The sequence below is a fragment of the Sparus aurata genome, chromosome 11 (genome assembly GCF_900880675.1).
Source record: "Sparus aurata chromosome 11, fSpaAur1.1, whole genome shotgun sequence".
Taxonomy (NCBI): domain Eukaryota; kingdom Metazoa; phylum Chordata; class Actinopteri; order Spariformes; family Sparidae; genus Sparus; species Sparus aurata.
The window spans coordinates 14,212,176-14,239,896 of record NC_044197.1 but is presented as its reverse complement, the minus strand read 5'-3'; the positions used below and the strand labels follow the sequence as shown (position 1 = coordinate 14,239,896).

At 41.3% G+C, this 27,721-nt stretch overlaps 1 protein-coding gene across 8 annotated transcripts; it reads left to right on the top strand.

Moving 5' to 3' along the window:
- The first annotated feature begins 10 nt into the window (after positions 1-10).
- ap3d1 (adaptor related protein complex 3 subunit delta 1) lies at positions 11-27,270 on the top strand. Of its 8 annotated transcripts, none has more exons than XM_030434132.1 (35): positions 11-348; positions 3,334-3,429; positions 4,937-5,017; positions 5,908-5,988; positions 6,111-6,218; positions 6,383-6,512; positions 7,046-7,185; positions 7,667-7,740; positions 7,855-7,904; positions 8,617-8,666; positions 9,006-9,054; positions 10,705-10,850; positions 11,261-11,409; positions 11,528-11,758; positions 12,244-12,475; positions 12,605-12,750; positions 12,860-13,001; positions 13,672-13,743; positions 13,876-13,951; positions 14,172-14,371; positions 14,727-14,800; positions 15,141-15,164; positions 17,177-17,336; positions 17,555-17,695; positions 18,134-18,187; positions 19,996-20,106; positions 20,370-20,525; positions 20,891-20,938; positions 21,606-21,626; positions 21,983-22,172; positions 22,400-22,488; positions 22,884-22,969; positions 23,461-23,582; positions 23,852-23,931; positions 24,394-27,270. In XM_030434132.1, the coding sequence occupies exons 1-35, from the start codon at positions 253-255 to the stop codon at positions 24,487-24,489; spliced, it is 3,801 nt and encodes a 1,266-aa protein (XP_030289992.1). In that variant the 5' UTR covers positions 11-252; the 3' UTR covers positions 24,490-27,270. The 8 variants fall into 8 exon arrangements, with proteins under 8 accessions (XP_030289992.1, XP_030289991.1, XP_030289995.1 ...); XM_030434131.1 differs by having other exon boundaries at positions 17,552-17,695; XM_030434135.1 differs by lacking the exon at positions 15,141-15,164.
- The last annotated feature ends 451 nt before the right edge of the window (positions 27,271-27,721 follow it).

Genomic DNA, 27,721 nt, shown 5'->3' with positions numbered 1-27,721 from the left:
CTCAAGTCAGCTGACTTTAGACGCCATTTTGTCAGCCATTTCCTACACTGATCCATTGCCAGCGTCTCTGCACAGCACAGGACGCCCCGTCTGGCCTCAGCTTCATCTTCCCGGGCTTGGTAAACAGCAGCGGATCCTGCACGCACGGTCCCGGGTGGATGAGAGACAGTCTAGCGGGTCGGTCGGCACCCACTAGACCTCTGGAAGGCGCTTGGCCCCGCAGGACAGAAGCGGTACAAGCCACAGACAGACATGGCTTTGAAGATTGTCAAAGGGAGCATCGATCGGATGTTCGATAAAAACCTTCAGGATTTAGTACGTGGCATTAGGAACCACAAGGAAGATGAGGTAAAACGACCGACGAGCAAACGCTGTCACCTGGAACATTTTGAAGCTCACATTCATTTATGTATTTCACGTCAACACATATTGCCGTTGCCGTTATCGCTGACTAGCTAGCTAACGTTAATAGCTAGCGCAGGGTACATTAACGTTAGGTAGGCTGGCCAGCTAACGTTACCGTCGGCTCAGTCAGCTCACCCGCTAGCTAACGGATACTCAAAACACTCGTTCTTAGTCGCTCTTAGCGGCTAGTGCCTGCACACAACGCTACATTAACGTTTGTTAAACAGCATGTTGGGTGTCGCAAACCGTTGCTGACTTTGTGGTAACGTTACCTGTCAGGGTTTTTTAAGCAAGGGGACTTGTTGTACTGACAGCTAGCTAACCTAGCTAACTGACCAGTTAGAGGAAGCAGCTGGATAGATTATCACAATTTGGCTGGAGATTAGAAACTCTTCTAACAGAGATCTGACCAGAGGAGAACCACTGCTAATGTGACCGTCCTCAACCATCAGGCAACTACTGACAACTGTATCTTTTATCGGCCTTTAGTGACAGATTCATTGGGAGAGACATCGAGCAGTTCACAGTGATGTTGTCACCAAACCGATTTGAATCATTTAATTTCTAAATGGATGTTGTGGTGCGCTGTGTGTGAAAGAGGCCCTGCTTGTCTATCTTGACCGCTTTAATTAAAAAGGAAAAAAACAGCAGATGTGATCTGTCTGGGTGTTTATATGAACAGTGCAACCTATATAAACTTCATGTGAAATGAGTCAGCCAGTGCCTTCCTTTTTAACACCCTGTTGGTGGTTGAGGCTGATGTCATCCCCTGCCACAGGTCTGATGGTGATGACAGGATGATCACAGCTCCAGGCTGAAGCTGGAGGAGGGTGGGATGGGCCATTAGAGGGCACTGTTTGGGGCAGCCACGTTTCCATCTCCCACAGCAGCCTGCTCCTCTCATAAACTGTGTGTGTTGGCTATGTCTAGCCCATGTAAGGCAGGATCCGTGGGTTGTGCTCACCTGTCTCTAGCTGTAGGTCAGGTGTGAAAAGTCGAGGTGGTGTGTCTGACCTGAGGGCAGCTTTTGGGTTTGATTTCTGTCTCGGCGTCTTCTTCGCGTCAGAAAACCAACTTCCAGACTAAACCAGCAGATCTAATCAGCTGTGTACATATTTTCCTTGGATCTTTTAGTCTCAATGTCTGTAGAGACGAGGATCGACTGTGTTGTTCGAGGCTATCAATCCTTGATCTCTTGATTCAATGTATGGGTTAGGCTGTTCGCCAGCGGTAACCCAACCTGGACAGCCCGAGATAAGGTGGTGGTTGCCCAGTCAACAGTGGACAGTTTGCTGAAATATTAATACGCTGTGTTTGCGTGCACGCCTGAGTGTGTGGTTGACCCTTTCCTGGCCAGCCCACGGCTTCACATACACTGTTTATTTTTCATGTGTGTGCTAAGTCTTTGCAAGGCCCATTCATTCACTCTGCCTCCCACGCCTTTCGGAACAGCAGCCATATCGAAGAAAGGTGTGAATAGGTCCTAAGGGTAATTCTGAGCTTACCGGCAGGAAGAATTTTTGGCGTATATGTAACTGGCATCTTGTTGGTGTACCATTATTTACCTTCAGTTCACTCGTGTCTAGTTCAGAGATTATAGACCTTCAAGTTGATTTCCAGCTCAGTCAGTCTGCGTTAGTGGCTGAGAGATTGTCTTTGTTGGCCCTTTGACAAGTATTTCAGTTATTTTGATGGGTTCTGAATTGGTCATTGAAAACAAGTGTGATGGAGAAGCACTCTGTGTGTGTCTGGTGACTGGTTGAATCCAGCCCCGCTAGCCACAGGAGCAGCAGCAGAGCTCAGTCCTCCCCCTCCTCGACCACCTCCTGTCACTGTGCTGTCTCATGACTGCGCACACATGACCGGCACACACACTCACACTCCACAAAGCTATATGTGTATGGGTTTATTTGACAAGGCTGACTGATTGCTTTTGCTACAGGTCGGACTGTTTTGAAAGAAATGTGCCTTCAGAAGAGCAGCTATTTTTTTTTCACTCATTCATTCAGGCGTGGGGCTCCTGGACAAACACTCATTTGTTAAAATGCTTTTGAGGATGGTTGAGCTGATGAGTCACCCATTACCTTATGACTCGAATAAAACAGCCTGATTTTAGCAAACATGTAATTAGAATGATACTGTTTAGTCTTTTTCTCATGTTTTTGATATTTTTTGCTCTGAAAGCGCAGGCAGGTTTTCACTTTTTCAATTCGTTCTATGATGATTAGCTCATAGGCAAGCAGGACCATTTAATGTGTATCGGCGATGGCCATCGGGAAGGAAAACTTTCTTGGTCTACAAGCCAAACCCACATAACATATTTCAGCTGCAACTTGCTAAAGGGGATCCGTATTACGTATTTTAGCTGGAGCCTAACTGATATATTTTGCTAGCCAATATTATCGGCCGATAGTAGCTTCTCACAGATGTATATCCTGTCTTCATTAGAAATCTTTGTCACAAATGTTTGATAACCACATATGATGGACCACTGCAAAAAATCTATCGGCCGATATATTGATAGGGGCATTTTTCATTATCTGCCTGAAAAATCAAGTATTGTTCGATCTTAGTTTATCATAATTAAATATTCATAGACAGGCTCTGAATTTGATGATTTTAAAGTTGGATTAACTTTGAGTCCAATGTCAATGATTCATGACTTGGGTTTAATTTATAACTTAAAGCCCAAAGTGAAAGTCGAACACTAGAAGCATAATAAGATATGAAGCCTGCATTATGGCTTTATAGAGCGTATAGCTGGACTTCTGCTAGTTGGTGTCTCTGATGGCAACAACAGACCAACCAGGATTTTCCAGCTTGTTCATGCTCTGGTGCTTGGTAGCAGGCTTCCACCCAGGATATCACTCCTCCTCCTAATTCGATCTGGTGTCTGTTGTTTGTCCTTTCTCCTTTGTCTACCCTCAGGCCAAGTACATCTCCACGTGCATCGATGAGATCAAGCAGGAGCTCAAGCAGGACAACATCGCTGTCAAAGCCAATGCCGTGTGCAAGCTCACTTATGTAAGATCTCTCAACACTTTGTCTCGCTGTCTGCCACTTCTCCTTGATTACAAAGGCACTGATACACATAGACACCAACAAGCTAGTGAATGGTGCTCAGTGTAAGCCCACCTCTGAACCTGTGTCTTTATTCCTGTAACACAAGGGTAGTCACTGCAACATTAACGTTTGATATTAATGAAGAAATGAACTAACCAAACAAAACAGATTATAAGTTTGTGGTGAGTAATATGGTATATAAGATATACATTCTTATACGTATTCTGTCTTGAGTTCAGTTATTTAAAAAAAAAAGTGTAAGCCAGCCAGGGAAGTTTTGTTTAGTTGTCATCTCAAATGCTCAACAGTTTCATAGGCTTCTGCAAGTGTGACATATTGTGTTGACAGACAATCAGTGGAATATTTATAGCTGGCTGATGACTATAACTCTCCTGTAGATTGTCTATGGGGTTCAGGTCAAGTGACTTGGCTGGCCAATCAAGTACAGTAATACCAGTTACTAGTAGTTTTGGCGCCGTGGGCAGGTGCCAAGTCTCGCTGTAAAAGGAAATGGAGATGCTGATTTCCTATTCCAGCAAGACTAGTAACTGACCTGGTCAACTAGCCTGACCTGAACCCCATAGATTGTCTACGGGGTATTGTCAAGAGGAACATGAGAGTTATCAGACCAAAGAATACAGACGAGCTGAAGGTCGCTATCCAAGCTACCTGGGCTTCCATAACAGTGCCACGCTGATTGCCTTCATGCCACGCAGCATTGATGCAGTAATTCGTGCAAAAGGAGCCCCGACCAAGTATTGAGTGCATAGATGAACATACTTTTTGTGATTGGTCTTATGTAATATCCTAATATTTTGAGATGCTGGATTTTTTTGAGCTGAAAGCCATAATCATCAAAATTAAAACAAGAAAAAAGGCTTTAAATATTTCCTTTATGAGTAATGAATCAAGAATATATGAACGTTTCACTTTTCTATTTCTTTTTTACTTATTTCACTTAAATTACAGAAAAAAATTCACTTTTCCATGATATTCTAATTTTTTGAGATGCACCTGTATATTATCTTTTCAATTCAAACGTCATCTTTCTGAATCAAAGACCATTGTTTACGCTCAGGGCTTCATCAGGGGCAGATCCAACTGACTAAACAAAAAACACGATCAGTAATGCATCTTTTATAAAACAGGTACAAAGCTGCATCTGCATGTTTGATTTTATAGCTCAGGATTAGTCACTGCACATCCTGATCGCCAGCAGCCGGCACTCATTGAGAACAGTGTACAATTTCTGTTAAAATTGAAAGCGCTCTTTCTATTTATAGCCTAGGCCCACATTTAGGTTTAGATGACTTGATGCGATTGGCATGGATCTGTGCTCACTTTGAGACCTTTCAGTTCAAATCATCCAGTCTCTCTGTGCACCATAGGGACATCATAGAGCCTCCCTTTCTTCTGTGTTTATTCACCCACATCTCTCTCTATCTGTCTTTTCTTTTCTGTGTTACAGCTTCAGATGCTGGGCTATGATGTCAGCTGGGCCGCTTTCAACATCGTTGAAGTCATGAGTTCCTCCAAGTTCACATACAAGGTACAATTTGAATATAAGTCTTTGAAATGCAGATCTCAGAATGTTCCGCCTGAACACTTTCTGGACAAAACCGGCAATAGGCTTTTTTTTTATTTTGCTGTAATGGATCGTTATGAATTAAATGTTGATTGCACAATGTAATGGCGTAATGGAGAATAATGACACCACCTTCATTTAGATAGGTTCCATATAAACCTCACTTTCTCTGTGCTATTTTGTCTTCCACTGGGCACGAAATCTCTTGGGATAATGAAGGCAGACTCTCACTCCAGTCAGGCTGGCTGTCTGGCACCATTTCCGGCTGCTGTCATGTCTCCCATTACATACTTAATGAATGAGTAAAAATCACATTTTATCCTATGTCGCTGGTATTGCTACTCTGAGGAAAACACAACAATTACACCACTTAGAAATGCTTTGAGGGGGAAAGTTGTCTGTTGCCATAGTATGACATTATGACCAGGGCTGCAACTATCAATTATTTTCATATTGAATAATAATTAATTATATTTAAGTTTAACTGCTCTGTAAACATGGTATTATTCAGACCCTAGCCAACCCAATGTTGAGCTAAACTAAATACTTTGTTAATTGATTGACAAAAAACTAACGCCAACTATTTTATCAATCAACTAATCAAGACAGCTCTGGTTATTGTTAATTGTCATTGCGTTTCAATAAGTCTCAAAACTGTCCTTTTTTCTGTAGAATAAAAGTACATTTCTCCACATAGATACTGACCCAAAAATAACACAAGGAACTGTATCAGCTGATCCTATACACCATGTTGGTAAATCTCCATGGAACTGCTGCAGGTTGATGAATGTTTGTAGTAATAGGTTTGATAATAGCACCAGTATAATGCCTTCTGCTCGTTTCTCTTCCTACAGAGGATTGGCTACCTGGCGGCCTCGCAGTGCTTTCATGAGAGCACTGATGTCATCATGCTGACAACCAATCAAATCCGAAAGGTCAGTGATTTATTTTTATTTTTTTTAATTTCCATTCTGCCCCCTCGGTGACTGTTTTTCATCCCTCTGCCAACATTTTCAGTCTCACGAACCGTTCCTATTTTTACCTTTTTGTTTCGCAGGATCTAAGCAGTCCCAACCAGTACGACACAGGTGTTGCCCTCACTGGCCTGTCTTGTTTTGTGACCCCTGACCTGGCTCGGGACCTGGCCAATGACATCATGACACTGGTGAGTCATGGAAAAGAGTTTTACCAACAAGGAAAGCTCTGTTGCTTTTTTCCTGACACAATTTCTCAACTTAAGTTCTCCTGCATCTTTATTGACCTCAGATATTCACTTTCAGGAGTTTGAACTCAACTGTCTGTACTCTTTTTGCTTTTTCCCTGCCCTAGATGTCCCACACTAAACCCTACATCAGAAAGAAAGCGGTGTTGATCATGTACAAAGTGTTTCTGAAGTACCCTGAATCCCTGCGCCCTGCTTTCCCCAGGCTCAAGGAGAAACTGGAGGACCCAGACCCAGGTATTAGGAAAGACACTGCAAGGTAGACTCAGCTGGGAACACCGATGGGCAGGCATTCTCTGTCACCTGAACCCCATGAATTATTCAGCAACTAAGAATATGAGATTAAAGAAGGCTCATTTGTAAAACTGCCAGGGCTTGTCTGGGACTGTTCAGCGACTCACAGGACTATTTTTGTTGCACAGATAAAAGCATCTCAAAGGACATTTATCTGGCAGTGGTGGTGTCACACTTGTTTACTGTGTCAGAGAGGCAATAGTTACTGGTCTGAGTTTCTGAAAGGGCTTTGTTAATGACTGCTGCAGAGATTTTATACTGTGTTATACTGCGATATTAGAGCTGCGCTGTTTTGCAGCCACTGTACTTAATTCACCCTAAATCAGTCAACGCAGAAACCCTCGTTTTAAACTTGAAGCTATGTCTGATAGACAGTTTTTTCTCCATTTATTCTGAGAACTTTTTATATTCTTTTTTTAAAAAAATGAATGTATCTATTTATTTGTTTCGTATCTAATGTATTTTCTCCTCTGCAGGTGTCCAGTCTGCAGCAGTAAACGTTATCTGTGAGCTGGCTCGGAGAAATCCCAAGAACTACCTATCCCTGGCCCCCCTCTTCTTCAAACTCATGACCTCCTCTACTAATAACTGGGTTCTCATTAAGATCATCAAGCTGGTATGTCAACAGGATACAAGAAAACTGCCTTTTTAAAGTTCCTGGATCTATGTTGAATTTTATATGTGGTCTAATATTTCTCTGTCCACTATAGAAAAGAGAACACAGAAACATACTCTGTAGTGTGCACAACCAAGCCAGGATTATTGTTTGGCACTCCCTACATTGCACTAACCATGCAGGGATAAATCCCTCAGAAAAGGGGAATTGATACTAGTTCGTCTACCAGTGTTTGCCTTAGTCGACCAAAATGCAATGAAGTCACATGACTGGTGGCATTGTGTAGCAACTTGTATTCATATGAACAGAGACAGTGTCAAATACAAATTAGAGCAAATTTTCACAATGTAACTCCTTGAATCTCTCAATTATGATCAGATAGGAAAGTTTTCAAGAGGAATTTTAATTTTACAAAAGTTTTAAGTCTGATTTAGGAGATATTCACCTGTGTGTCATGGCACTTTCTGTGTGTGTTTTACAGTTTGGTGCACTCACACCACTGGAGCCACGGTTGGGGAAGAAACTGATTGAACCTCTTACGAACCTTATCCACAGGTGAGATGAAAACCTTTAATTATTAACGTTATCACAGCAGTTTGATCTGACGGTTAGATCACTAATAATCTGCACTCCCTCTCTCCGTTTCTTACCCGTCCTCCTCTTTCACAGTACATCTGCCATGTCTCTGCTGTATGAATGTGTCAACACTGTGATTGCAGGTCAGTACTGGTATAGTGTGCAATGTAGTGATCTCCTTTATCCTGAATGTGTATTTGGTGTAGTAGTTAAAGCAACATTATGCAAGAGTAAGTGCAACAACACAAGACATAACTAAACAAGCCAGCTAATATTACTTTCTAGTCCCAACAGTAGGAAGTCCAGCTTGGCTTCTGTCTGACACCTTGTTTTTCACAAAACTTTTGCCAACAAGTAAAAGTCAGTCCAAGATTTACTGTTGTCTGGTCTCTTCTCTTTTTCCGCTTAGCTTTCCATCTTCATTAGAGGCTGCTAAGCCCAGTTCTGTAGCCTGCTCACCCATTTTGCTAGCTGCATGGCTGAGTGAGCCAACTAGCTCATAGTAGCTACAGTAAGCAGCAGTTAGGGGTTACTTTTGCAACGAGGAAGGTTATTTGTCCATCAGGAAACTCTGTAAATCAAGTTTAGGTAGAGCAGCTTGGAGACATCAGAGAAAAGGCCAGAAAATGTTTTCTCCTTAAAATATGATCCAATTTTTTCTGAGTAGGATTAATACATGTCATTGTACCATCAAAGTAATTTCGAAGCTGTTATTTTAGGGTTAAATAGTTCCATAATGTTGCTTTAACAACAATATCAAAATCTTTAGCTCAAAGTTGTTGTCTCTTATAAACAAACTTTACAAGTTGTTTTTTTCACAGCGATGTCTAACATCATTTTTGTCCCACTTTACAGTGTTGATTTCCTTATCCTCTGGGATGCCTAACCACAGTGCTAGTATCCAGGTAAGCCTGTGAGATCCATTTCTTCTGCACCTTCATGTGATTTAGATGTTGATAATAAACCTCTCCACTCCAGTTGAACCAGATTGCATGCTTTCACCAGAGACACAGCAACTGTCATACAGGCCAGCAAGACTCATAAAGCTGTTCTTGTGTCTGTCACTAAAGCATGAAAAAGCAATTTTGCACCATAAAGTGTAGGCCCCATTTCTCCCACTTTTGTTCGTCTGCCTGCATGACAAGAATGAAAGTGTTGTTGAAAAGGTTTACATTGATGTTAATACCCCACCCCTTCCTTCTCTCTCTCTTTCTCTCTGTCTGTATCTGTCTCTCCCTCCTCAGCTCTGTGTGCAGAAACTGCGAATCCTGATAGAAGACTCGGACCAGAACTGTGAGCCCTCTGTCAATGCCTGCAGTGTGTCATTTTCTCATTGTCTGCGTGTTTCTGGAACAGTTCATCCTCTTAGACGACAACAACGTAGACCCCCTGACTCTGGATAACTCGAACCTTATTACCTTCCCACTCCCAATTAAGTGGCCTGCTTAGAATACCATTTCACTTGAGTCACATCTACCCCTTTCACACATAAATCCTGTGTATGACACATGAAGTGAACAACATACATTTGTTGGTTCAATCTGAAAAGGGTTCCCAGTTTGTGCTTCACAAACATAGGGCTTGGCTCAATAAATAAACTCCCAGTTGAAGCTGGGCATGCTGAATCCAGCCATTCGAGTTATCTGGACACCCATATATAGATAGCTGTGTGTGTAGACCATAGACCTCTGATGTTAATAGAGCAGACTGCACCTGTGGTTTTAGGTTTTGTTTATCCTTACACTGCGTTTTTTTATTGGCTCTTATAGCCGCTTGGCTAACACTTTTCAATGCATATATGTAAAGTAGGTAAAAGATCACACCCTCTCTGGACCGTGAAGATACTTTGCTAATTAAGTAAGTAAGGTAAAGTTACACACATGAGGCTGTAAAGGCCATAATGGAAGTCCTTCCTTCACTTCGCAGGCAAAACTGGAATACATTTAAATTTAATTAAGAAGAAATGAATGAAACCAGCAGTGTCATTCTTTATGCTTTAGATGTATTGCAATGTATGTCAATGACCATTAAGTCCATGTTTTTAGATACATTGTGTGCTTACGCGAACATCAGTTGCAATAGATTTATTCTTTTCTTGTGTCACTCTAAATTAATTTCTAAATGTTCTCAATGAACAGAAATAATCCTAAAAAGGCATCAAGTGAAGCCAGCATTGTAGTAAACAATCTTTGAAATGTCGGCTTTGTCCATCTCGCATTTCATTGCTCAATTTCACCTTTCTCACTTAAACTTCTCCTCTCATAGCAGAGTTAGATTTAGTAGCTGCCTCTCAGCGACCGGTCATTTCTGCATACGTATTCACTGCAGTGACCAGCCTCGCCCCAAGGTCACTACCATCACACACTTATTGATCCAAGAACCTGAGAGGCATTTGTCTCTGCCAGATTAGATGATCAACAGAAGCTCATGACTCAGCAGATTTCAAAATCTTTAAAAACCTGTTTGTAGGAAAATCGCCAGGGGGTACAATGGAGGATGAAGCAAAACAAAACTACTGTGTCCAGTGTCTGTGTGTGTGTTTGTGTGTTGTACCGTGTGTATGTGTTTGTGTGTCCTTTACATTGTCCTGTTTGTTTTGTGTTCCTATCCTGTACAATATTTAGTTTCTTTTACTTGCATATGATTTAATAGATAGTATATGCAACCAGTGGGGCTTTATAGAGCTACTAGATGTAATGTAATATTAACTGAATATATTTTATATACAACCAAATATTGTATCACATCAAGTCATGTTTATATATCAGAGCAGCTTGAATAAGACAATCTTGTGAAGACAAACTTGTTGTTAATGCAGAAAATCTCAGGTATGACAAGATGGAGGCAAATATACTTTTTCTTGGTAGGGTTTGGAGAAATAAGGGCCAATGTATGACTGTTTTTAAATACGCTAAGGCAACATGTATTGATATTTTTCTTTAGTGAAGTACCTTGGCCTGCTGGCCATGTCAAAGATCCTGAAGACCCACCCCAAGTCAGTACAGTCTCATAAGGACCTCATCCTCCAGTGTTTGGATGACAAGGATGAGTCCATCCGCCTGAGAGCTCTGGACCTGCTCTATGGCATGGTATGTAGCAGACATATGTTCATACACATCAGTGTGTTTATATAAGCATTTTTAGTACAATATAATCTTGGTTCTACTGTCAGATTTTATTAAAAAAAATCACCTCAATTGTTAGAATGCTTGACTGCAGAGTTCACCTGTCATTTGCGCTGTTTTATGAGACTTAATTTACTTGATTGTTACTATAGCTTTGTCGGTGAATTGTACAGTTGCTGGCCAGCTTCTCCATGGCATAGAAACAAGACAAATTCTGTGATTTATACATTGTATTAGATTTAGTGTGGTCGCCTGTGCTCTCTTAGCTTTAAAGCTGTTTTGAAATTGTTCTCTCTGCCAAATAAAAATGAATAATCTCTTTTGAATTCTTGGAAATGATCTGACTTTTGTTGAACCCTTGGGTGCTCTCCAAGGTATCCAAAAAGAACTTGATGGAGATTGTAAAGAAACTGATGCTGCATGTGGACAAAGCAGAAGGAACCACCTACAGAGACGAGCTGCTCACCAAGATCATAGACATCTGCAGCCAGAGCAACTACCAGTACATCACCAACTTTGAATGGTCAGTCTCGCAGCAGTTACTCCACACCAGCATCGTCTCACATTTAATTCTGACTTTAATGTTATTTTCCACTCTGTGACACGTTTTCCGCTTGTGCTTCTTCTCATCTGCCTGACAGGTACATCAGTATCCTCGTGGAGCTGACCCGATTAGAGGGCACACGGCACGGCCACCTCATCGCCTCTCAGATGCTGGATGTGGCTATTCGGGTCAAAGCCATCCGAGGCTTTGCTGTTGCCCAGATGGCCACTCTACTGGACAACGCCCACCTGTTGACAGGCAACATGCAGCGAATGGGCATCTGTGAAGTGTTGTATGCGGCAGCCTGGATCTGTGGTGAATTCTCAGAGTACGTTGATTTATCTCATTGGGATGTCCCTTTACATACTGCTGTAAGACAAAAGAAGGCATGAGCAAAAGAAAGCAGTGAGGTGAATGTCCAGTAATTTAGCCATCCTACATTAAAAATGCATGACAGTATTTTTGACAATAAGATATCCCATGACCCCAGTTGCTTTAACAGTGAAGCCAGAGGGAAATGACTGACCGCTTGGTTAAGATACAGCACTCTGGACATCTATATTTTCTTCCTCTTCTGTCATCCAAGTGAAAAATACTAGCCCAGTCCTAGCAGTCTAACCTGATTGACAGTTGACGCTTTGGTTTTCTTTACACACAGCAAGACAAATCTGTCTCTAAATTGAATGACCATTTTCAAAGTTCTTTGACATACTTGCTCCTTTTAGTTAACCTTCCGTTATGGAAATTGCATTGGTATTGTGATTCAATATAGTTTTTAGTCAGGCTTTCTCTCAATCTACACTGTTTTCTTAGACACTTGGAGAACCCGATGCAGACACTGGAGGCCATGCTGAGGCCTAAGGTGGCCACGCTACCAGGCCACATCCAGGCCGTGTATGTGCAGAACGCAGCCAAGCTGTTTGCCACAGTGCTTAAGAGCCAGGAGGGGAACACAGACAGCACAGCAGCACAGGAAACGAGCCAACTGATGATAGACAGGCTGCCGCTGTTTGTCCAGAGCGCCAACCTGGAGGTGCAGGAGAGGGTAAGATGGTGATCCACATAGTATAGATGCTTATTTTTTGTTTGGCCTTGTAGACAAGTTTACCTACTAACTTTAAAACTGGTAAATAAATCTGCTTATCTTCACATCTGTCTCATCCTTTGTCCTTAGGCGTCGTGCATCCTGCAGCTGGTCAAGTACATCCAGAAACTGCAGCAGAAGGACGTAGAGGTAGCGGAGGAGGTCAGTGCTCTGTTTGCTGGAGAACTCAACCCTGTAGCCCCCAAGGCGCAGAAGAAAGTGCCTGTTCCTGAAGGGTGAGTCAGCTCATTAAAAAAACACTACATTTTAAGATAGTTTGTCGTGACTGTAAACCCACAAGCGCTTGTTCATAACTTTGAAGTGTAACTGAGTTTCCTTGTGTAGTCTGGATTTGGACTCTTGGATCAACGAGCCTCCATCTGAGAGTGAGTCTGAGGACGAGCAGCCCAAGGCTATTTTTGCCAAGGAGGAGCCTAAACACTCCCGTCCCCGTCGAGAAGAGGTGGACGAGAAGGAACTGGCAAAGGTAAGCTGGTTGATGGTGGTCTTTCTGTGTTGGGCTCAATGATGTTTGATGTCCCTGACATTGTCTGTAGTCTTAGCAACTGCCTTTTTAAAGGCTTTGACAAGTCACGATTGTGGTATTTATTACTGATGTATTAAGCTTTAAAACTTAATTGTCTGAAGCAGATCTTATTCCAGGTGTCTAACCAAAAACATAGAAAAAATAACCCACTGACTGTCAGATGAGGGAACTGAAAGTGAAAAAATGCTAAATCATCTCCGGGTTTTAGGACACATGTCTACACACTTTGTAGCAGCGTGTAAAACAGTTACAACTGTTTTCATTGTTTGAATTATTTATGTCATAAATGTTTATATAGGAACCCTTTTAATTGTTTTAGTTTTGTTATTGTCATATAAATACACTGTTTTTGTGTGGATTTGTATGTTGTGATGTAATTTTATTTTCCCCGCATCTAACTGCAATTAGTCAAGACATTCAAAGAAGATGCAAAAATTGGACATAAAATCTAAACACACAATCATGCAGTCCTTATCTATTTAATGACTATCTCTGAGTTCTACTGTAAACCTGGCTCCCCATGTGGTTTCCCCTTTCATGCTATAAATGAGGAAGGATTTGCCTTCATTGATTAATTCATGCAGCTGTTTTTTTTCCCCCCAACTCCCAGAGGAGAGAAGCCAGGAAGCAGGAGCAAGCCAACAACCCATTCTACATCAAGGCCTCCCCATCCTCTCAGAAGGTGTGCTTACCCAGAGAACACATCTATATTGAATCCAGTCTGTTTCAGACCTGGACTGATGAAATGTGTACAATAACAAACGCCGTGTATTAACAGCAATTCATGCTTTATGTGGATGTTTCTTCTCTGTAGGTTTACCAGGAAGCACCAGGAGTGGAGCACATCCCAGTCGTACAGATTGACCTCAGTGTGCCTCTCAAAGTCCCAGGTGAGACACTGTTTTAAGACTATGACAAAACCCTCACTTGACTTAATTTATAGTGAAATCAAAATGGCTTTGCTTTTCTTAACTTTCATTGTACTCGAAGTCTTGATTCAAAATAATGCTATTTTTCCCTTTTATCTTTTTCAGTCCTTACTTTTTTTTTTTTTATGTTTGTCTAATTATTAAAATGAAACTGCACACGTTGCTTTCATTCATCCCACAGGTCTGCCCATGTCTGACCAGTACGTGAAACTGGAGGAGGAGCGTCGGCAGAAAGAGAGGGCAGAGAAGAAAAAGAAGGAGAAGAAGAAGAGGAAAGAAAAGCGCAGCGGACGAGGGAAGAAACATGATTCGGGCCCAGAGAGTGAGGAGGACATCACACCTGCGCACCAGGTCGACATTGTTACCGAGGAGATGCCAGAGGTACAATTGACACTTAATTTAACTTGATTTGCATGCCACCCTCCCTTATAGTGTTAAAAGTACATTTGATTTCAGAATCATTCTGTACACTAGAAACATCCATTCTCCTCTGAATTATATTGCTGTTCACACATTACTCTGACCTCATAATTGACCAAAGCACAACTATTGTGATTGAATGTGTCTCAGTAAGAATTAAATACCTTTATTGCTTGTTTAAACTACTGGGTTCTTAGCTCTGAGACTGGAAGTCAGTATCTCAACAGATGTCTTCACGTTTTGTGTGTTGAAGATATAGATTTATTTAAGAAAGTTATTAACTCTGTTCATTGATTTCACCTTCTCATGACTTCAGAATGCCTTACCCAGTGATGATGATGACAAAGACCCTAATGACCCTCATAAAGCCCTGGACATCGACCTGGACAAGTGAGTCCACACTATGTAGATCCTAATTCTACACATAGTCAAGACTTTTGTGAAAATTAACTCTTGATTTAAGCACATAATGTAACCTCATTACAGTCATTTACAGACTAAGCTAACCAACCAGATTTAGAACTGAGCAACACTGATGTCGAATCCTATAAGATTTCTTTATAATCTGGATATTTTCTGCATTTATTCCTGACCTAGTTCCTACCCATAATGTCACAGTCGATGTGACTTCGCCCTTTCCCTCCTCTCACTCCTTCTCATGCCGTTCTGCTTTCTGCTTCCTCCTCTCTATGCCTACACACACCCATTTACTGCCTCTTTGTGTGGGCAGCTTGGTGGAAGCGGCTGCACGCAGGTGAGTTGCACCTCAGCCAGAGGACCTGGGCTCTGACTTCACATGGATTGCTTCTCTTTCTATCTCTCTAAATAGCTGTCTTGCTCGTCCGACTAATGTAGCTGTTCTATCTTTTACTTGTTTGGAGTTTGCAATACCTGCTTCCTATTTTTGCTCTTCTTTCCCTGTATTATCAATGTTCATAGGCTCATTTTAGCCTAAAATAATATCCAGGATGCCTTTGCTCTTACCCTGCTTCTATAAGCTTGACAATATCAGCAGCATAACACTCTGTTCCTGTACATTTAAGGAAGAAGAATTTTCATAAAGAAGATATCTATTTCATAAGAGTGTCTTAGCGTCATAGAAATCAAATTGACTGCTGCTGACGTTCTCATGACTTATTCTTTCATTACCTGCCCTCCTGGAATAGGTTCCTGAAAGCATTCTGACTCTTGTTTCTCAAAAGATCCTCAGCATCACTGTGCTTTTAGGAAAGTCATCCCAGGGGTTAGGTAGTACAGTTGTTTTGCTCACATTTCGGAGGTCCTACTCAGTAAAGTTTGATAGACTTGCCATTCCTCCAAATTCTCACCAGCTGTTTTTTAAGTGGACGCTCTCTGCCTGACCTTGGTGGAAACGACATGCACGTGTGCCCTTTATTGGTTTCTTGTACAGGATTTGGCTTTAGATTAAGACATTTTTTGCAGGAGTTTATGTAAACGTCTAGAGAAACATTTAGTAGTATTCATATATTTATATGCCATAGCTTTCATTCACTGACAGCTGTCCTCAATGGAAACAGCTCTCTAATAGTTTTAACATTATTAGTCAGATGACTGACTAATTTAGTGTTATTAAAGCCTGCTTTTGCCAGCAGTCTCTGGTCAGTCTTAGGGTTTATCTGATGTCTCTTTTGTAGAACATTTCTAGAAACGACTGCATATATCAGACATTACTGTCATGTATACAGACAAGCACATTCTATGAAAGCTTCTGTTTTGTTTGCTATAGTAAATGACTACAAGGTGTGTACACACCTGTGTGTACAATTTAAATCTAGAGTACATGTTATGATATTGGAGTATTATTTGAGTGTATGTGTGGACTAGGCCTTAGAGAGCGCATAACTCCGCTAGACCCAACAGTACCCTTTAATTCAGTTAGGCCCAATCACTGTTGCTACTTCTGAATCTCTGTGATCTCAGTGGCACATTGGTAGCAGGTGCAAGTTTCTACCCCTATTTGTTATAGATGCTGAAAAAGGACTAGCTATAGTGGAAACATATTTAAATCCGCTCAACATAGATTTTTATTAGGATCCACATTAAATTTAACTCACTCATATATAAAAGCCAACTGAATTACACCAGTTTTTTTCATCATCATGCAGTCTTCATGCAAAGAGAAATGAATGGAAATGTGAAGAAACACACCGTCTAGTAATGTTTAAGAAAGTGCAAAACACATAAAGCACAATGCCGTATATTCTAGGCCAAGACCCATCCAACCAACCAACCAGCAGACAAACTGACATGGATAAAATCAGTACCTCCAATAAGGACCAGTAAAACTGTACAAGCATTATTATCCAGGCTGGGATAAATAATATATATTACTGTGTCTTTATAGAGAATAACCAGCAGGGGGCTGCAGTGCATGTCATTACCTCTCTAAAGGGTCAGGCATGGGGAAATAAACTTGACAGCTCTTATCAGTTCAATATGGAGGAATTAATTTAGTAGTTTCTAGCTGTTTGGGAATTCCCAATGCTTCTAGCTCTGTTGGAAGAATGGCTTACCTCAGTGCTTTGAATGAGACCTGGCTGCTGCACAGCGAAGAATATGTGCCTGAATATAGAGAATTGCTGCCCCCTACAACCCTTGTTCCCCTTTTCTAACAGCGGAAAAAAACAGGAAGTTCAAAAAATGTTTTCCAGATGATGGCACTAACTCCAAGTGGAGCATCATTACCTCGTACATCTTCATCAAAACAAAGTCATATTGTGTAACTGTGCATGTTTGTTCATCCAGGCCACTTGCAGACAGCGAGAAGCTACCAGTCAGGTCACACCGTGCAGCAGAGGCTCCAAAAAGCCCAACCGAAGATGGAGATGCCACTTCACAGGAGCCCAAGAAGAAGAGCAGCAAAGAAAAGAGAGAGAAGAAGAAGGATAAAGACAGGGACCGAAAGGTGAGGATATCAACAGGATTATTCTTGTGTCTTCTTGGAAACCACTCTCACCTCATTCTGTCAAACTGATTAAACCGCTTCTCAAAACTAGTAAATCATTTTTATGAAGCTGGGTTAGGAGAGCTGTCAACCATGATGACATGACAAGTCAGCGGTTGAGGTTCCTAACCTTATTGTGACATGCAGCTGAATTTATCCTCTTGTTTTTTTGGCAGAAGAGCAAAGAAGAGAAGAAGAAGAAGAAACACAAACATGAAGAAAAGGGGGAAGATCTTCTCGGGGGTGAGGCAGAGGAGCCTGTGGTCCAATCAGAAGAAACCAATGAGGTGGCAGCACCACCCACCTCTACTAGTGCTGAGGTACGTCCTTACAAAAGGGTGGAGCAAGGCTGTTTCCTACCTAGCAACAGAGATGATGTTTTTTAGACTCGATTTGACCCAGAATTCTGATCACATTAAATAATCTAATGTAAGATTCCTGATTAAAAATGGCTTAAGATACCATTAGTCTACAATTTCTGCTAAAAGTTTTACATGCCAACAGATATCTTTGATCATTGTCATTGACTCAACACTCCCATTGCTTCTTCCCAGCCCGTCTTTCAATCAGCTTTAGTGATCAAGTATCAGTGTCCTGGTAGCTGACTTTGCGGCCTCTTGCCAAATACTTGATTTATTCATGAAATAGAACAGTGTAATCTCTGTGTCCATTTTCATGAATAGAAGAAAGATACAGAACCTGTTTGGCCCTCACCCCTCTTACCTCCTCGCACTCCTCTCCCTCCCTCCCTCTTCTAGGTTTCGGATCTGGATTTCTGGCTCTCAAACGCTCCAGTGCCCTCTAACACCCAGGTTGAGTCGCCCCCCTCTCTCTCTCTCTCTCTCTCTCTCCCTCTCTCCCTCCCTCCCTCCATCTCTCTCTTCTACCCTCATCTCTATGTCCCTCCTTCATATCTCCCATGTTTTAAAAATCTACCTCATACATTGGTTTTTGCCTTACATTCTCCCTCTATTGCCTCTTGGTTTGAATCACTTGTTTGTTTTGCACATCTTCCTCACCTTTTTGGCACAACTTCCTCTTTTTCACAGGTCACAAACACTTCCCACTCTCATTCTCCAGCCTTCCTATGTTTTCTCGCATGTGTGCGCAGTATGTGTGTGTTTGTCTCAAAATGCCAGTGGTTCCCTTCCTCAGCTTTTGTTTTGCTCGCTGGGTGTCGTGTCGTTCTTGAGGTCAAAGTAAATGTTGTTGTTGTTGTGTCAGTGGTGGCGATGAATGAGCGGAGGTTGTCTGAAGTTCCCTGGAAACTGGTCTGGAGTCAGTTTCTTGTTATTCCTGTCGTCACCACGTGTCCTCTGACTGCTTCCTCCATGATCACATGTGGGGTCTTGCTTGTCTTTGTTACTGTTTGACCTTTTGAGTGTCAGAACTGTACACAGTGAAACACAAAAATTCCTTAAAAAGTATTTAAGGTAGCTTGTGGAATTTTTGGACACTTGTGGCGCTGTGGAGCATTGTTCTTGTGAGCAAGTCTCTGATTCATTTGTACACGCACGGATGCACACATGGACAGTGCAATACCCAAATTTCAGGCTATTTTGCTGATCAACATTTGATGTGGTGATGTGGTAATGTAGCCAGGCAGTGACAAAGGCAGTGAAGAAGAAGGCCACAAGCTATTAAGTATCAATGTAAACTCTTATGGATTTTTGCAGATAATTTAGGATACGCATTCAATGTTTGTTCGACCTCAAGGATGCATAACACATTTTAAATCACAGCACACGCAACAACAAATTACATCAACTTTAATGGCAATGCAAGTGTATTTATATTCTGATAGATATTACATTAACATTACATTACATACATTAAGATATTAATGTATTAAGCAAATTTTAAAAGGCAATAAAAACAAAAAGCAAAAGTAAATAGTGGAGGCACACCTGACAGATTTGTGGGTGCATGTGCAACTTAAACAGTGGCACCCTCGAGCCCTGCTTTCCCTTGAAATGTACACCTGTTGTTAACACTGATGTTGCGCCTTTGCATGTTTTCAGTAAAACCAGGCCTGTTGGCCATTTTAACTTTTGATTTTGAGGAATTCCTTCTTGAAATGTGTGAGCTGTCAGCCCCAAAGTCAGAGCACTTCTGACCTAGAAACAGGATAAGACATTTCTCAACATGTCAATGTGGAAAACTTGTTTTGCTGTCACATGAGCAGAAAAGATCAGAATTGCTTCATAGGGAGCTACATAAGCAGATACTGTACGTTGACTATTAGTAGAACCTGTTAGCAGCAGCTACTGTGGCTGGTTTGTAAAGTCGATCTAGCAGTCCCAAAATCACTGCACATGTACAGACACCTACAGACATACAACATACTTGTTGGCTCATTTTGCAGTTCAGCTCTTTTGGTGGTTTTTTTAGTCTTGCATGTAATGTTCTCAATGTAGTAGGTTTATGTTTGTGGTATCACAAAGCTCAGTAGGTTGCAGCTGATCATGAATGACGTTTTTATGAATGGCTGAGTGGGCTCACTAACTTCACTTACCTCTGTTGACACAGAATTGGCAAACACTACTGTATGTGTTCCATGCTATGGTTGTTCACTGCTAATGCCTAAATGTGTTTTTGTGGTGGTGGTGTGTGTGAACAGGAAACAGCGACAGTAGCAGCAGCAGAAGCAGCCCCCATGCCCGAGGCCACCTCTGGCATAGCGCCAGATTCCGAGCCCGATGAGCCCAAAGACACTGAGATGGAGGAGACTGTGAGTCACCACCGATGATGCGATAATTAATTAAAGTAGATAGTCGGACTGCAGTGCTAGAGACTCCAGTTCACAGTGACCTGACAGGATGCAGATTATTGGCAGCTCTTATTCTCACAAGTTTGTGTAAATGATCTATCAGAGACCTGCCAGTTCTTCTGGGGTCTCTGGAAGAATTCTACCGGCAGCCATGTTTCAGTTTTTAATCTCCATGAATTTCTAATCGGTTGTCTCCATTTTCCTTGTGGGTTTCCAATGATAAGAAGTCCTCCAAACACAAGAAGAAGAAGCAAAAAAAGGAGAAGGAAGAGAAGGAGAAGAAAAAGAAGAAGAAGCATCATCACCATCATCACCACAGTGATGGAGGTGGAGAAGAGGCGGTGCAGAATGGCACTGTGGAGGAGGAAGAGCCTCTGCCGGTCAGTGTTTGTCATTAGTGTTGCATCATCAGCCTTACCTCTCTAAAGAATAAAAGCTCTACCTAGCTCTACCTACCTTTAATTTATTTATTGATAAAGTAGCATCCTTGCATCATTCTGTTCTTTCCTCTTGATTTAATTTTGTTATGAAGCCACAATTAAGTTAATTCTGAATGAAGGCACTATCCTTTCTCATCATTATGACTCTCTCACATACATCCTCACACACACATACATGCGCTTACACACACACACGCAGCCTTGCTTGTTATGCATCAACTACGTAGAACCAGCTCCTGTTTCCTAGTTAGCATACTGAGTGACAGAGAATGCCTGATCTGACCTGAGCTCGTCTCTCCTTTCAGCCCATGTCCAATTACTGCCTGCTGGCTGAGAACTCCTACGTCAAGATGGTGAGTGATGGCGATTGAAATGCTGCCACTTTTACCAGTGTGTTCTGAAAATTAGTTTTTTACTTATTTTATTTGGTTGTGATAAAGCTGTGTTCAAACTTCTCTAGCAGGAATGTCAAAGCAGCACACGATTTTGAATGAAAGTGTCAGACATCAGATTGCGTCAAGAATTCATCATCCACCTGATTTAATCATATTAACCTCCTTTCACTGACTTGAAAAAGCCCACTGTAGCAATGTGATGTTGGGCTATATAAAAATAAAAATTGATTTGACTGTATTACAGGGATGATAACAAGGTTTAAACTATAAATGTTTGCTTGCTAGATTATGACACACACTTTTGTGGGATAAACATGTTTGATCATCTGACTGACCACATCTGAGATCTGCCCTTAACTGACTCAGTTTTTGGGTTGTTCTTGCGGTATCACTGTGAACTCATATCTCGGCAATAATAAGTAAAATGTTAAGATAATAATAATAAAATGAACTTTTCTGTAACATTAAGCCAGTTCTAAGCTTTACATCTTTGTGTACACAAATGTTGAATCGGTCATGCTAATGTTTATGTTTAGGCTGTTGATTAATGCACAAGTTATCTAAGATAACAGCAGCAGTAAAACAAAATATGCAGATTTCTCCTTTTCTCTCTCTCTGTTTAAAGATGATGGAGGATGCTGATGAGGTACTTCTTAAAGTTCTGTCGGTGACAGAATATTAATAAATCTCCTTTCTAGCTGCTCTCTGTTGTTGTTGCTCTTCAGACTTGCCTCTGGCAGACTTTGAAAGTTTCTAAGAATGATTCTGTTTTTGTGATCTTCTCCTTGTGCTTCTCAGACTGGTTTCTTGGAAACAGTGATGTGTGCTTTGGTGTTGGTTTTATGAATCAGATTTACTGTGTTGACTGTAAGCCTTCTCTCAATAGCTCAGTTTATAAAATTCAATGAGTGAGGTTTAGACAGAGTTTCATCAGGACTTCCTGGTATAAATAAATGTATTCAAAAATCAAAATTAGTTTTCTGTTTTCTTCCTCTTACTAAGGTGTACGACATCCAGGGAAATCTTCAGGACGGCAGTCAGGTGGTGGTGTCTGTTATATTTGAAAACAAGTGTGACAGCTTCCTCAAATCCATGGAGTTCAATGTCCTGGACTCCCTCAACTCCAAGCTGCAGAGGCCAGAGGGGTCGGGTCCACATGATGGCCTGACCGTCCCCTTCCAACTTCCACCTGGTCAGTGATAATTTGTAAAAATGCAGATCTTTAATAGAAGGTTTGATTTCCCTACAAGACACATGAACAAATATGTTGTGCATTTTGTCATTGTATTCTAATTTTTGAGTTATCAAATGTCAAGTTTTCACTAATTTAACAGTTGGAAGCAGACATCAGTGGGAAGCTTTTTGTGTTCAGTACACTGAGTTGTCAGACCTCACTTAATTGTGAACTTTGTGCTTCAGGGGTCTCCAATGAGGCGCGATTTGTCTTCACTGTGCAGAGCATCATTATGCCACAGAAGCTGAAGGGAACCCTCACCTTTATAGTAAAGGTCAGTAGAAAAACACAGATACACACACTCTCAAAAACAAACTTGTTTTCATTTCATATTTTGCTATCCTATTTAGAAGCTGTGACTGGTTTCAAATATTATTGTTTAATTGTGATTTCTTAATTTTCTAACATTCTCTGCTTTTTCAATATTTATAATTTAGTTGCTACCCGTCCCCACAATGTCAAACATGAATCAGACTGGTTGGATCTAGTTTCCATTTTGCTGATTCCAATGATGTGTTTAAACATCTCAAGGTCAGCAGAGTGGCGCAGTGTTATAGAAACTGTGTACTTCAGCATTGACCCTTCACCCAGATCTCTGCAGGCCGAAGAACAATCAATCAAGTGCCATGTTACTTCATCCATTACCTGCATTTGTTTTTTTTCCTACAGAACGAGGACTCCTCTACTCATGAGAAACTGGATTTCAAACTGCACTTTACCTGCACCTCCTACCTAATCACTACTCCTTGCTACAGGTCGGTGACTTAAGTTTCTATGTGAAAAACCTTCCACGCCACATTATGAAAAAGGAAAATGCAAACTGGCAATTTAATTCTCTCCCGGACAGTCATGTATATCCTATCAGTTTTTCCCCTTTGGTTTAATGACTGTGTGCCTTTTAGACTTCTTTACGGTTAAGGAGTTGGAGTTTTTACCATATGGCTTAAGAGTGGTGTCCAAAACGTAAATGGGTTCTTCCCTGGGCACCAGGAATAGGTTTAGTAACTTTAATGTCAGTCTGCCCATTAAAGTTTTCCATTTTCTGTGTAAAATTGGAAATGTATAATTGACGGTGGCACTAGGGGAAAAGTCACCAAGCACATTAAACTATTTCATCTGGGGACCCTGAATATCTGCAGTACATTCAGCAATCATTGGCCATTAGTTTCTAAATTGCCTTCACTCTTTGTCACGTTTTGGCTGAGGAGTAATTGAAAACTGAGTTTATTTTTCTTTGTTTCTTAAGTGATGCGTTTGCGAAGTTGCTGGAGTCAGGCGACCTGAAGTGCAGCTCCGTCAGACTGGAGGGAGTCAACATGCCCTTCCACCACCTACTGGCCAGGATCTGCTTCCACCACCATTTCTCTGGTATATAAACACATATTTTGTCCTGAAATATCAGGGTATCAGACTAGTTTGGTGTTCTATATACAGAATTTAACAATACAGTGTTTATCATATGAAAGTATTGGAAATCCATTTAATATGTTTGAAGTCAATATACAGCATTAAATTGTGCAGGCTTAGTAAGCCCCAGCCATGTAGTAAACCATGTAATTTACAAGAAAAGTTTAGAACAATCTGATTAATGATGATGTGCTGCTGACACTTCTGTTCTTTTTGTCTCTCTGGATTAGTTGTGGAGAGAATCGACTCCTGTGCCTCAATGTACAGCAGGTCTATCCAGGGTCACCATGTCTGTCTGCTGGTCAAAGTGGTGAGTGAACCAATTAACTCCTCCCATATCCTCTGTGATTGAAGGAAAAGTTCACCTAAAAATGGAAATCTAGTCAATATCTATTCAACCCCAATTGAGTAAAAAATGTCTGAATGTTCAATGACCTTTTTTTAGTTTTTTACAGAACTGTAGTTTACAGGCTACATTCTGTTGTCTGCTTGTGTTTCTCCTGTAACACAGCAGTACAAGATGTGTTCAGACATTCTTCTCTATTTTTAATTGTTGTCTATGAGCTTCAGCTAGGTCTCATTATGATAACTCAGTGATGTATTGTTATTAACCTTGATCCGTGTAAGACCGTACATTTGATGTTTAGGACAGTGTGGGAACCCTTTGTAAAAAAACAAAAAAAAAATGGCCTTTTAGAATGTGACCTCGATATTCTCTCTTGTCTCTCTCTCTCTCTCTCTCTTTCTCTCTCTCCTCTTTCGTTCCTCCCAGTCTGCTCAGACAGTGTCCATTGACGCTAAATGTGACGAGCCGACGCTGCTTGGGAATGTGCTGGATGAGATCAAGCAGACCTTCTCTCAGTGCTGATTGTGTCCGACAGCCCCAGGGTGCCCCCCGACCCCTCCCTGCCGCCCCCTCCTCCCTCGCTGAAACACAACATAATCATGTTACGAAAACACTGCGGCTGGCACTTCCAGTATCGCCCTATTTATTAGTCCTCAGATTCGCAAGATTTCTTTCCCCTTACCTTCGTCTTCTTCTTCAGTGTCCCACACTCTGTTTTTCCTCTGCACTCTGAGCTCTGTGGTCACTCCCCGACCCTTGATGTTGTTTTACAGACTCACTGTGTACATGCTCCGTCTTCTCTGCAATGCAATTTAATTTTTCAAACCTCAGCAGCTCACCCTGTTCCTCCCTGCTCCGACTCTATACTTAGCTCCTGTTTCTGGATGCTCTTTGCCGTGTACCCCTTTCGCCCTCCACTCTGTCGGCAATTCAGTCTGTGACAGTCATGTAATGTAATGTAATGTTGGCAACTGGACTTTTGCTGTTGAATTGTGTTTTTACTGTGTTCAAGGTTTTTTTGTCTTTTGGTTTGTTTTTGTTTGTTTTTGGCTCTTTATTTTTGTCTGAAGCCTGTCTGCGCCTTTGTCTCACCCCTTTTTCTTTCCGCTCACTAAACATCCGTGTGTGTGTTGCTCGTCTGTTGTAGGCCTGGAAAAACCATGTGATTGACTCTCTCTGTATGGTCCTAGCTGGGGGGAAAATGGGGGCTCTGAACCTGCTCGCCCACCACTGACCTGGTGCCTGGAGAAGACCAGACACTGCAGTGAGAACAGAGCAGAGATGAAACCAAAGCTACATATAAGGCATGGGTTTTACACTTCTTTCCAAGCCGCTGCCCTACTTGCCTTTTGGCGAGGCTCAGAGCAGATCTGCTAGTGTTAGTTCAACAGAATCCTTGTGTGGCGCTACGGGTGATTTGTAGATGCTCTGTGCCTTAGCCCTGCAGTCTGACCTACTCCAGCGAATCATGAGTCTTGTAGAGCTCAACCTCCCTCCTCCAGTATATCCGCTCCCTGTTCAACTGTGCTAAGCTGCAGTTTGACCCCAAGCACTCCCAACATATCAATCCTTTCACAAATTGAAGACAGTGGAGTGTGAAAATGTTTAGACAGTTTGCTGTCAGGCCGGTGCTGCCTGATCAACGTCCTCTTCAACTCACAGATGGTTGCGTCAGTTGTATAGAAGATGTTATATTATTGTAATACAAAGAAGGATACTGTTATTTCTATGAAACTGCTATGGTGCTGAGGGCACTCATGTTTGTTACCACATGGTGAAGGTAGTGACAGAATAATCTGGCCTAAAGAGAGCCATCCATGTTACATCACTGTCCTGCCTGCTTTGACTGGCGAATGGACGACAAAGTTACGATATCAACCTGTCTTTATTCTTAAAACCAGCTGAATATCAGGTTGCTGAAGTTCTCTGTAAGCAGAGACTGTTGAATGGTTTTAGGTTCCCTTTCAATCAGTATTAGGCGATGTGGCCTCCACTGTAAAGACGCTTCCACTCTGTCAACATCAGAAAGCAGAAAGAAAGTTTTGTCTGTCTTCATGTGAAACCATGTGAAACCTTTACGCCCGTGCCACTTGGATGTTTGCATCACAGTAGCTGCACCCGGGCTGGGTGACACCCAGCTGGCGTGTAACCAGATAAACCCTGATGTTCCTTTCTCCCTTCAGAAACTGCCTTGCCAATTTTTTCTTTACTGACATGTAATAACGATGAACATGACTGGCTGTTTTTTTTTTGTTTTTGTTTTTTTCAAACAAAAAATGGCCTCCTCTTAGAAGACTCTCAGAGGTACTTGATGTTTTAGTTTGTGTCATTCATGTCTGAGGTCACTACCCGGTCCAGCATGACTTAATCCAGTAGTAGCAAGATAAAAACTGACTCGGTAGCGTCTCTGATCATATTTACTGGTAAGGCCCTCTTCACTTCTGTCTGCTATTGTAGATAACTATGATAATGATGTCTGTGTCCTGAAGGTCAGGTCAGCCATTCCATGACATCTTCAGTCCAGTAGTAGAGTCTGAATACACGTGTGATCAGATGTATTTCAGGAATGTCAATAGAAAATAATTATGTATGTATTCCCTGTTCCCGAAAATGACTGATATTAAGTGAAACAGAAAAAACAACCCCTCTAATCATACATCATCCTAATTCTGATCATTTTTCCTGTGCATACTATTTGATTAAAATTTGTATATTGCATGATTAGGAATGTACACTTTTTATTTCCCCCTTTATTTTCTGTTCAATCGACATGCTTACACAAACAAAAACTTGTCATTCCATTTTGTCCTTTTTTTTTCTTTATAGTTTTTTTAATGAAGTTTACTTGACCATTCTCTATTTTTGATGGTATTGTGTTTTTATCTATTCTAAGTTCAGACAAATTAAAAAGAAAAACAGTGATATCAATGAATGTTTTAAATTATTAAACACATGGGGAAGGAAGGGGGTTCTATTTGGTCTCGTGACACTGAGGGCATGGTGCTCCGAATAATAAGTTTGAGTCGAACAGGCCACTTGAAGCAGTGTACTGAGAGGCGACCCACTCTGTCTTAATTATTTGTTGGTTCAGTTGTAGTGAGTTATTTTACCAAGTTTGGCTTGTGACATTGAACTATACTCTCATATGACTCTGATTTCTGAAGATCCTTGTCTTTTTATTTGTCCATGATCAAAATATCATAATGTACAATGTAAATGTTTTAAAGGGGACAACATAAATTATCTACATTCCCTTTAAAGACAGTCCACCCAAAATTAAAAATAAAGGCTGTAAGAAGCTGCTGTAGTCTTTTATTTTGTGTGTTACAGTGAACCAATAAACGCCCACATATGCCAAAATGTTTTATCTTGTCTGTGTGAGAGGAGACAACAGATGGGCAACAGAATGTGTGTTTGGTGTTATAAATACTTCATTTAGTATTTTTACACAGAGAAACTCTTGTTTGTTGAGCACAACATTTATTGCCAGAACTTCATTTTCCAGACAGCCTCGCATGACAGCGAAGTCATCGACACTTACACTGACTGACAGTGAGCAGCTGACTTGAGTAAGGTTTGACCGACAAAGCTTTTTTATGGCTTATTCGTTTGTTTAAACACAAAAGTCACCCAGGAAGACTTCTTTTTCGTATGATCGCCACACATCCGACGGAGGAGATGGGCTAGCTGTAGTTAGCATCGCAGTCAAGCTAACTTGTCGGCACAAAAACACCGTGTTGACCTTCACTATAAA

Excerpts from the sequence above, each read along its gene's own strand:
- ap3d1 (XM_030434131.1), top strand. The coding sequence starts at position 253 with ATGGCTTTGAAGATTGTCAAAGGGAGCATCGATCGGATGTTCGATAAA. Across the intron at positions 11,759-12,243 it reads ATCTGTGGTGAATTCTCAGA|ACACTTGGAGAACCCGATGC; the intron begins GTACGTTGATTT and ends CTGTTTTCTTAG. Across the intron at positions 12,476-12,604 it reads ACCTGGAGGTGCAGGAGAGG|GCGTCGTGCATCCTGCAGCT; the intron begins GTAAGATGGTGA and ends CTTTGTCCTTAG.